Source organism: Oculina patagonica, chromosome 9 (genome assembly GCF_052425735.1).
Source record: "Oculina patagonica isolate OP01 chromosome 9, crgOcupat, whole genome shotgun sequence".
NCBI lineage: Eukaryota > Metazoa > Cnidaria > Anthozoa > Scleractinia > Oculinidae > Oculina > Oculina patagonica.
This window is the reverse complement of record NC_135766.1, coordinates 20,292,460-20,304,223: the sequence shown is the minus strand read 5'-3', so window position 1 is coordinate 20,304,223 and position 11,764 is coordinate 20,292,460. Positions and strand designations below refer to the sequence as shown.

General features: G+C 39.2%; 1 protein-coding gene across 1 annotated transcript; it reads right to left on the bottom strand.

The window, feature by feature from the left end:
• Positions 1–410: 410 nt before the first annotated feature.
• LOC144665564 (uncharacterized) lies at positions 411–11,442 on the bottom strand. Its single transcript, XM_078526816.1, has 6 exons — positions 10,483–11,442; positions 6,024–6,133; positions 5,534–5,632; positions 5,037–5,147; positions 4,361–4,573; positions 411–2,931 (listed from the first exon to the last, which is right to left on the bottom strand). The coding sequence occupies exons 1-6, from the start codon at positions 10,913–10,915 to the stop codon at positions 2,752–2,754; spliced, it is 1,146 nt and encodes a 381-aa protein (XP_078382942.1). The 5' UTR covers positions 10,916–11,442; the 3' UTR covers positions 411–2,751.
• Positions 11,443–11,764: the final 322 nt, after the last annotated feature.

The window sequence follows — 11,764 nt, the reverse complement described above, 5'->3', positions numbered from 1 at the left end:
TTTTGGCTCGCATTTAGCTTGAGGGGAGCACGTTCGGTTAAACAGCTGGGATTTTTTAATAGAATTAAAATAAAATAACAAAAAACGCTGTGCAAAGTGTCAGGTTACCAATGATAGACTAACATCCACTGTCCTAGTCACATCATACTACTGAAAAACTGGAGTAGCTTGGAGGCAAGTGCCGGGGCGTACTTGCGGCTTGGCTCCTAAAATCCATTGGATTGGAGAAATATATGAAGGAGGCGTACAGAAACGACGGACGGACAGATGGATGAAGATAATGAGAGAGAGAGAGAGGGAGGGAGGCAAGGAGGCAGGCAGGCAGGCAGGCAGGCAGGCGGGATAGGGGGGGGTTGAACAGATGGACGGATAAGTGGATTTGAATGAATAAAATAAACTAATCATTCCTAAAGTAATAAGAAACTTTATTCATATGAAGATAAACATTAATCCAGTACAAATTTGCTAAGTTCTTAACAGTTTTATCATATCGCATATTTCACACTTTAATTTCCGACTATGTCATTGGTCCTTAATATCTTATGCTACATAAAGAGAGGCTGTCCTCAGGGGCACCCAACGAGAAAAGGTGTCGGAACACCGTTTTTACTTTATAGCCTTATTATTAAATGCCAAGAAAAGTGTATCTTTTCGGATACGCTAACTAGACTTTCAATCTTCAGAAATTTTTAGGGAACGAAATATAATTATCCGAATTTACGAGCCCCTGTTGCATTCTCGAAAATCGTAGCTGGCCTCTTTTCATGCCCAAAACAACATTTTTTCCTTTCCGAAAAAAAAAACAGGCATTACTTTCTCATGTCAAGAAAGATTGAGCTGAAAAAAAAAACTCAAGTTTTTCATCACATTTTAATCCGAAAATCGTAGGCGATAGGACTTCCGAACAGATATTCACCGAAACGGTCTGTTGGGTACCCCTCAAGTCCTTTCTTGACTACATCTGACACAGCTAGGGATGCATAATCCGTCCAGACGAATTGTGTCCGTTGTTTAATTTTAATCATGGTCTAGTTGTTCCCTGAGGGTAAAGACAGGAAAGCCAACAGCTATCACACGCTCTAGAGGGTAGTAAAGGGTTTATGCGTGACGCGTAAAAAGGCCAAATGTTAGATCGTGACGCGTGAAAATAGGGCGAACATTAGACCGTGACGCGTGAAAATAGCTAGAAAAGACACGTGATTCGTGAACTCTGCTGTTTCAAGTATACATGACTTGTGAATTTGGTTAAAATTTGTGCGTGAAACGGGATGACAACACCCCCTTTGCTACCCTCGCTTTAGTTATCCAGAGCGTTCGTTCAAACACATAGAGCAGACCTTTCGTCTTGACGCACAACCCGTCTTTTGTTCGAAGATCACTATCACTATAAGGTCTTGCTCAAAAAAAAATCAATTCATACCCTATGGTGTATATCAACTATATTATATATAATTGTTGATATAAATAGTAGCGGATTATATACAGTGTATACTATAAACTACGCGACATGCAAAAGGCATGCAAGATATGTGCTGCTTATTTTTGAAACGCTTTTTCTAGAGAAATATTTGTACTCTAAGCTAAAGCACGTAATTTATAAATATATTTTTTTAGAAGTGTCGGTTATTGTAAACCTTTGTCGTATATTTGCTTTGTACAGCGATCGCTAAAAATAAATATGGGCGGTGTTGCTTATTTCTTTCCAAAACCTTTTGAGTGGGGAGGGCTTAATGGAGATAAAGTGGTGCTGTTACGAGTTTAGTAACACATTTACACAATATGCTAACAATAAATGTAATTGTTATATCCCCAAAAGCGCGCTTTCTCATTAGCTACTTCGAGGCCACACGATATCTAACAATAAAACTGTTTCCCGCCAAAGGTCTCTGAGTGGGAGACATTACAAAAGCTATGACGTCAGAGGGTAACATTGCAATGGTTGACCAACGACCGCCGTTTTTCCAAGTCTTCGTCGTGCTATAACAAATCCCTTAATGACTGGTCCCTCGGGAAACCAGTTATTTTTGTTTCCCTTGAATCTCAATGATTGAGATTCTCGGGAAACAAAATTAAAGGTTTCTCTCGGAACCAGTCATTAAGTGCATAATGTAGTGGATGCGTAACTTTAAAACAACAAAATTACCTCGTTTTCCTGTTTATAAATTATAATGACCTACCATCTAGGGAAGAAGGGCTTTATGAAGAGGAGGGGGCTTATCACAGAGGCGGAATCAATGAAGTGGTCGGGGGGGGGGGGGGGCTTAATTGAGTTTTTACGGTATCATTTTTTTATCCCTTGGGTGTCGTTTTGACTGAATACGAATATTTGTAAAGAGAATTAATAGTATATGCGCCTAGAAAAAATCTACACTTGTCGCAAAATGTCGACTGTCACCAAATTAAAGGCTATGGATATATTGATTGCTTTACACATTCGCTATTTCCTTGTGCTTTGTCGTTAGAAAATGTACATATAATAATTTGTTCTCTTTCTATTCGAAAGATCGTCAACTACCAAGCGTACGGCAAAAGAAACGATAATTTGCCAAACCCTGGAGAAATTAATAGCTATTCAGCGTCACAAATAGAAGATATATGAGTTGAAAACGTCCAATATAATAATTTACCCTGCACTGGGGCAAGTTTACTTATTAATAAAGACAAAAGAACATGCAACATTGAGCCTTACCATGTTATGAAAACTTCATGTCGTTAGGTTCTATTAGGGCTAGCTTTCACAGAGAACCGTCTTTATGTATTTACAGGGCATTCCCAATAATGCATGTAGCAATACATTAAACTTTCTCCGGTACTCAGGGTTTTTACACAGTCACACGTGTATTTCTGTCTTTTATTTGAATCAGTGGCAACTGACAGCAGAGTTACTTTAGCGTCATTTGTATCACAGTGAACTGCCATGATTCGCGTGCCCTGATGACAAAAAAAGAGTGTTTGTCATTTATAGGTATTAACAGCATTAAGTGTTTGAATTTTTAAGGGGGGGGGGTCAGGTGGGTGGAGGGAGCTTATGGTTGGTATAAAAGAAGTTGGCTCAAAAGAAACAACTTCTTTAAATCTGATGGGGAATATAATGTGACAAAGCCGCACCGATTAACCTTTTTGATTTTCATTCTATGTGCAAACTACTTGGTTTAATGTTATGCGAGGACGCTAATGTCGGCCATTTAGAAAGGTTGGACGAGAGAGGGCTTACTTTGGCTGTTTTAAGTGTAAGTTATAACAGATCCTTTAAAGGGACTCACGAAGGTTTCCAACACGTTCCAGCCCTTATACTTAGACGGCTCAGTACTACAAATCTTTATCAGTAATGATATCAAACAAATGTCCAACCATTGCTGAAGAAGTTGTGGATATTTTCATAACATCTGTTGTTAACATAGAAACATTACTGTGAGCCTCCTTAAAGAAATGGGCTAACATTAACGCGTTGATAAAGTAAGCACGGCACTTAACCAACCTAAGCGAACCAAAATGGTAGATCTTTGGCCTGTGACAGCAGTTCCTTTTGATTTGCTTTCTATCAATTACATTGAAACATCACGTGATCGAGTGCCGTTGGTACCGGAAAAAGTGCCCAATTAGAAAAGTGTTCCACTAAAAGTCCTAAATTGATGTTTAAAAAATGTAGTTTTCAGTTTGCATAGAGCCCCGATGGGGCTCTTCCAAAGATGCTCGGCACCTTTTGGGCAACTTATCATCTTTCGAACAACTTTTTTGCAATTTCAACACCAAAGGATTCCGAAGATATTCTGAGTGTTATTCAAAGGCCATACGAATGTTTCCGAGCATTTTTGAACTTCTTCGAAAATAAACCAAATTTGCTGCTGCAACTTTCAGATCATTCAGCATTAAAAACTCGTCAGCAATCATGACGTCATCGGTATCATCCCGATTGTTCTTAGTAAAATAAATCTTTGTAATTTAACTAATTTTGGCCTTAAAATGTTATTTAGATGTTTCTGCATTTAATTGTATAAAATTGCTTAGAAAACTAACCTTTAAAGGGAAATTAGCATATATCTGGAGATGTTTCTTTTTCAAAAACAACGTTTTGGGTCTTTTGGAGCAACTTTCTAGCATCTTTTTGGATGTTGGAGCAACTTTCGGGCGACGTTTTGTGAAATTTCGAACGTCTTTGGGACAGCACTAAGCCCAGGGCCTACACAATGTAGAAAAGATCACGGAAATAACGTTGTCGTGTTGTTGGCGAACTGGAGACTAGCTCGTCTGTTAAATTTGTATGCACAAGCATTGGCTTATGACAACGATGAACTTTTGTTTCTTATGGACCATTTTTATTTATAAACAAGGTGAGAATTGCGGGTTATAATTAACGTACCATTTGCTCCGTCACAGATACTGTAGCCCTTGCGTACGCTCCGGCCGATACAGAAGGGGTATTTACTTTTTTCTTGTAGCTGCAGAGCGTAAGATTGATTCCAGGACCCGGTAATCCTCGTGGTCCCGGAGGTCCAGTTCTACCGACGGGACCCTGGGTACCATTATACCCGGGAGGTCCTCTTGGAGGTGCGGTCTTACTCATGTTGATCACCTGAAGGAAAAAAACGCTCATAATTAATCAACTGTTTACTAATGTAGATCTAAAATTCAAATTACTTGATGCTGTATTTCTCCATTACAATATTATGGGGAGAAGTTATCGAATAACGTGTTTTCTCGATTAAACGCCGGGTACCGAATAAACGCCGGGTCTCCAAGGTAGAGTGGAAAATAGGTCCCTCAGTGTTCATTCCTCGTATAATAAACTGTAGGTATATTAGTCACATACATGTTTGCACGAAAAAACTGCAGGAGTCAAATAAACTCCGGGCCAAACAGGTTAAGTTTGAAATAAACGTCGGGGCGTTTAATCGAGAAAATACGGTAATCCATACAGAAACATGATTTAGAATCATGGGCCATTTTATTCAAGGAACAGGCCTAGAAAACATTAACACTCTTCCCAGTTCCATTTTTCAAAGCCCCTGTCAGAGGGCCTCGTGGGGTATGTGTACCTGTTCTTTGACGTCACGAAGGTCCTTTTCGGTTGAATTTAATTTCCGCCATAACTCTAACAAATCGTCTTGCTTTAAAGAGGTCGAGTTTAGGGCCGCTATAGCTTCTTTCTGCAAACGAAAAAAGAAGGATAATAATGCAGCCGAAGGATTTATCAAGGTGAATCAACAAATAAAGTCGACAATTATATTATTATACGCTAAAGCGTTATTCCACGTACTTTGACTACAATTCTTTAAATTTTCGCGCATGTTTTAATTTCGTTATTTTCGTTTGTGATGCGTTATTTTAGGTGGGGGTTCGTTATTTTACGTGTTTTATACTTGGCTCAATGAATATCGCAAAAATTTAGCGTACGGAATTTTGGGCAATTTTTTGATTTTCCCCACGAAAGGCGGTAACGTAGTCGGCGAAAATCCTTAAACATAAACATGTTTTAATCACGCACGGATATTTTTTCAATCAAAATTTTCAATATCTGATAAAAAGATCTTACATTGTTATTCATGACTTGTTGTGTCTTGTTAATCTCTTTCCTCAGTTGTGTTAGATTCTCCGCAATCTTCTTCACAGACTCGTGTAGTAGCTTTTCTTCCTGAAAATAAAATGCGTGGAAAACGCTGGTAACTTTGATCAAGGCATGGAAACGATTTGTCATGCAAGGGCAAAAATATATGCGGGCTTACAGCTCCTAGCAAGAATGCTCGCGTGCCAACACATGTCAGCTATTTAACACCCACAATATTAATCCACTTACAATTTTACAAGTATCAAATCAAATCAATAAATGAATCAATGAATAAATCAACGAATGAATCAATGAACGAACGAATGCACGAACGAACGAACGAACGAACGAACAAACGAACGATCGAATGTCACATGAATAAATTTCCCTCCGCCGAACATCGTAACATTTGGAATCCGTGACCTCAGGTGAAGTTTCCGCTTGGAGCGGAAGCAAGCTTGCTATAAACACTACGTACCGTTTTTATTGCAGTGGTGACCTCCTCTAGGAATGAAATGTTCCTCTTCAGGTTTTGTACACTTTCTGAGAGATTTGTCCACTCAACACGAGGTAACACTGTTGGGAAACCTAGAACACAAAATACGTATTATTTAGTACCATAGTGTATATCCGGTAAAGGTCTTTTAGTGATATCACGGTTGAAGCGTTCCAAAAGAAATCCAGTAGGGTTTTAGTCTCTGTTTCATGTTTCGAAAGTTAAACATATAAATAAAAAACAAAAACGTTGACTTACCGGAGCTTTGAAAAAGGTTTCAATACGACCGACCTTCTCATAGTTTCAATTTCTTCAAATTCATCATCTTTTGTGGCTATATGCCCGGCAGCCGGGCACGGTCTTAAATAGACTTATTATAGGAAATTAACGCGAATTTCAAACTTTCGCGCGCGTTAATTTAACCCTATTCAGACCGGGGGGGCGGGGAGGGGGGGGGGGGGCTTTTGAGGCCCGCGCTGACTTTGAACTTTTATAACTTTTTTAAGATTTAACCAAACGCTGCCAAACTTTTTGAGTTTTCCTAAAATTTATCTGTCAACAATTTGGTAGGGTTGGATGATGGGTCAGGAACATGACATCACCATGGCAACGGCATTTTGACAAGCATGTTTTCCCAAATTTGTAATTTTGCGTGTTTCTGTTAATAAAAATCAACTTAAATGGAATTATTTTTACATTCTTACGGGTTTAAAGCACATTTTTATTTATTTTGAGTACTTTGCAGTGATTTTGGGTCGTTTTCTGGCATTTTGGAAAAATTTTGAAATCCAAGATGGCGGATCCAAGATGGCGGCTGTTTTGACATCATGATGTAATTGCCACGTGATATGGCGTCACCATCCCACGTGACGTATACCAAAAGAAAGATTTTCAGACATACAATACATCCTATAAGTTTCATGTTGATTGCTTAAATATTCTGGAAGTTACATGGGGGGGCCCCCCCCCCGGTCTGAGAAGGTCCAAAAAAGCCCGGTCTGAATAGGGAGGGTTAAGTCGCGTTAATTTTTGTTAACGTTAATTTCCGCGCCGTTAATTAAGTGGAGCGTTAATTTCCATGATGTTAATTTCGATTATTTTGGCCCCAATTTTTCGTTACAGTCCAGATGTTCTTGACTCCAAGAAAAAAGCATAATTTTATCTGCCACTATCATTGATACCTTGAAGAACGCTACCACAAACATTGTTTTCGTCTAAGATTATACGCCTACAAGTGTTGAAATAAACTTGTTTATGTTGTGTACGTCGCGTTAATTTCCTTCATTTTGAAATGTTACCCCCTCTTTCGCGTTAATTTCCTTTATTGGGAAGTATTTTTTCCTTCAATTCGCGTTAATTTAAGTCGCGTTAATTTCAAACACCTTAATTAACACAAGCGTTAATTTTCTATAATAAGGTATACTAAATGCCCGGCAGTCAAAATATTTTATAAAATTTCCACTGAAAGGTTCTTTTAAACTTCGTGAGAGTATTAGATGTGTTTTTAGAAATGTCGAGCGATTCCAAAAACCATGTTGGTTTTCTAGTTGACGAAATATCTGAACTTGGGCATACCATAAAATCGCTGTGTTCTCGACTGTGTTTCGGCTCAGCCCGGCATTCAGAAATACTCACCAAATTCCCGCAGAAAGCCCCATTCAAACCTAATGAGAGTATTCGATGTTTGTTTAGAAATGCCAAGCGATTCTAAAAATTATTTTGGTTTTGTAGTGGACGAATTTTCCGAGCTTGCACATACCATAAAACCGCTTGTTTCTCCACACTTAGATGTGTGATCAGCCTGCCGGGCACTGTCTCAAATGCGCTAAATGCCCGGCAGTCAGAAATACTCACTAAATTTCCGCAGAAAACTTCATTCAAACCTAATGAGAGTATTCGATGTTTGTTAAGAAATGCCAAGCGATTCTAAAAAAATTTTTGGTTTTGTAGTGGACGAAGTTTCCGCTGAGCTTGCACATACCATGAAATCACTTGTTTCTCCACACTTTAGAAGATTTGTGATCAGACTGCCGGGCACGGTCTCAAATGCGCTAAATGCCCGGCAGTCAGAAATGTCACCAGAAATTTCAGAAATCGCTTCATTTCAAACGAACAGATTTTCAATAAACAACAGTACACGAGGAAGCAACAGCTAAAGCAGCTAGCAGACGAGAGCACGAAGCGAGAATCGATCGTAAGATCGAAAGTCTTCAAACCTACACATCACGTGCTGCAAATTTCCCGCCAAGAACAAGCGTCACGCATGACCGGAAGTTGTCATGGTGTCACGAACTCAGCTTCGAAATCTACTATGTCTACTACATTTCGTTTCAGCGTAAACAAACCGTTAGATTTGAGATCTTTAAAACTTTTCAGGATCGCCTAGCACTTCTTAATCGGCGTATAATAGTTTGGAGGTGACTGCCGGGCATTTAGCGCATTTGAGACAGTGCCCGGCAGTCTGATCACACATCTAAAAGAAACAAGCGGTTTTAAGGTATGTGCAAGCTCGGAAAATTCGTCTATACAAAACCAAAAATTTTTTTAGAATCGCTTGGCATTTCTAAACAAACGTCGAATACTCTCATTAGGTTTGAATGGGGCTTTCTGCGGGAATTTGGTGAGTATTTCTGAATGCCGGGCTGAGCCGAAACACAGTCGAGAACACAGCGATTTTATGGTATGCCCAAGTTCAGATATTTCGTCAACTAGAAAACCAACATGGTTTTTGGAATCGCTCGACATTTCTAAAAACACATCTAATACTCTCACGAAGTTTACAAGAACCTTTCAGTGGAAATTCTATAAAATATTTTGACTGCCTTGCTGTTGCAATTTAGTCGAGAGAAGGACTATTTCACAACTTTAGCAACGATCCCGAAACAGAGAAGGTGTATCATAGGACGCTAGATTTAAAGAACTGAACTACTAAGGCACTAGGGGAGAAGAGCACTCCTTGCAATTGTTGATGGGGGTGTGTAATTTGAGTACATTTAGTTAAGGTGGCAGGTAATGGTTTGAAGTTGAACCCGGCACGAACGTAAATAAGGAAATTACGCCACAGATAATCAGGCTCTCTACAGAAAGCTACAGTAATCTTAATCCTCTCCTTAAAACATCCGCAAATTTGCATTCTTTTGGTTTGGTTGGTTTGGTTTTGTTTGTTTTTCTTTTCTTTTCTTTTCATTTCATTTCTTTTTTGTTTTGCTTTCCGCACTATTGCTCTAACATCAGGTCTGAAGCAGTCTTCAACTCGGCTAAGCTTTATGGTCAGATGGCCGGAACAAGACTAGACAAATCCGTTATCCTTCTCAGACAGATAAGAAAGGTTAAGCTAATTTCCGGGACATTTTCGAAGCGCTATAAATGAAGAAACTTTAAGTGTCGAGTGGAAATCCTTCCGCATAATTTAGAGTTGAGCTACTTTATTATTTTGTGTCTTTTCTTCCTATAATTATAATACGAAACACGGCCAGCGTTTACGTATCCAGATGGTCATATTTATATTTATATTTTTTTTAAATTATACTTTTCATTTTTGTCAGTCTGCCATGTCGGTCTTTTCCGTTTGAAGCTTAAAAAGACGTCATAACCAAAATGCTCATCAAAAGTATATTTACAGGGATTTTTTTTTACAGCAAGCGTTCATATCTCCATGCCAGATTTGATGACATCGAACATGAAAGAGATTTGAAGAACGCCCATAACTGATGTCCAATTATGCTAAGAATGTGCGCAGCTTTCAAAGTATTTTAATTTACCGATCCGATTAACCTGATACGAAACTTCCCGTATGTATAAACAAAAACAAAGGTGTGTGCGTTTTCGCGCGGTTTTAATTGTATCTTGTGTTATGTTTGTTTACTACATTAACTTGAAGAGATGTTAAATGGAAATGGTCTTTCAAAAGCTTATACCAAAACTGACTTGTATTAAGATTAGTACCGTGATGGATCAAATAAAAGCTTATTTTAAACCGTTTCGAGAGAACAGGTCGGAATGAATAAGAAATCTAATATGTTGCATGGTTGAAATGTTGAACGTATGTTTTGCTTGTCTCTTTTTCTAGCAAAAATCCGTAAAAATTGCGAACGACGTTTTCTTTGATCCCTTTAGAACCTTAGCGCAGACGAATTTTCCCAGCATAAAGCGACTTGGAGGACTGCCACTATCCCTGTGTGGGATAGTCAATCACAGATTAGCCACCCAGTATTTCTCAAGTGGCCATCAATTTACCAACCGGTTGCTTGACGAGCTTGTTAAAAAGAAGCACTCTGAGAGTATGTAAAACGTTTCTCGGCCAAGATAACACCACGAGTCACGAACGTCTGAACTTCTTGATTCGGAATTCAGTGGCACTATTCAGTACTACGCCTCTAGCTTGAGATGCAGTTAGAGGCAAAGTGTTGGATGAGTCAAGTACTTATACAAAATCACTTACCCGTAGCAGCCGAACTGCTATCGCATCCGCTGCATCTCTCCCCTTCATTCTTAACTATCACTTTATAGGACAGAAAACTCGTCAAGCCAAGACAAATAATGGTAAGAACAGACAGAACTGCATTCAAAGCCACGAGACATCTCATTCGTCGCGATGATGACCTGTACTGCCTGTATAAAGATTTCCCGCCTTCTTCCCCCTGCTCCATGTAGGACATGGGCTCAAGACGGACATTTCTTGAGAGCTCTGCACGTGTGTTAGGGGATTGATTTTTGTAAACACTGCTGTTTTTTGTAAAAGCAGCCACATCCAAACTGCTGAAATCCAAGTCGTTGGCAGGGTTCGCGTACAAATAACGCGGTTCGTCGTAAATTCCTGAATTTTGCCCCGTGTAGTAGTCATTTTCAGTTCTTGCTCGAGGTCGTTGTAACATATTTCTGTATTTTCAAGTATCAGCTTAGAACACGCCGTTATCTTGCTTAGGTGTTTTGGTGGGTGTTTGGGTGGGTGCGACTTAGTTTAAAACATCAGCTAAATTATTTCCCTATAAAGAGGTCAGATATGTAGTAGCCGGAAACGATGTCGGCAAGATATCAAATGGTGTCTTGCTCGGATCGTGAAACACGCGATATCTGTTGATCGATGGGGCGGGGGAGGGGAGGGGGTATGTACGTACTAAGCGAAACACGAAGTGTATTACATTCTTAATCAAACACGGATGGCGAAAGGTTAACTTAAGAACTTACGAAACAACGGCGAGACTGATATCTTTAAATTTCTGAGACCCGACCATTCGCCACCCCTGATAACCCCTTAATGCATTTCCTCTTTAAGTCACTTCAGGTAGGTGTAAGGGATCTTGCGACTGAAAATTCCACAGATTTCAGAAAATTGTTACGGCTAATTCCAGAAGCAGTTTGCTTAGAGTTTTTTGTTTCGAACAAAACCTGAGACTGCGAGCAGACGGAATTTACAAATTAAAATTTGTGTTGATCGTAGTATATATTTCAGCTCTTTTTGTATTAAACGGGGTATCTTTACAAGGACCAATGTCAAACAGGATAGGCTTATATGCCAGCAGAGGTGTAAATTTATACAAACTTAGCCAAAAGCCGAATTTCCACAAATTCTTCCGTATTGCTAATTAACTTATGTGGATTTCAGCATTGATAATTAGAACAAAGCCAGTGAAGTACTTGTTTATGTCTTAGACGAGATATAAAAATTGACATTCTGTCTTAAACAGGGTAGGAAAATCAGACGTTTGTATCTTCAACTGGGT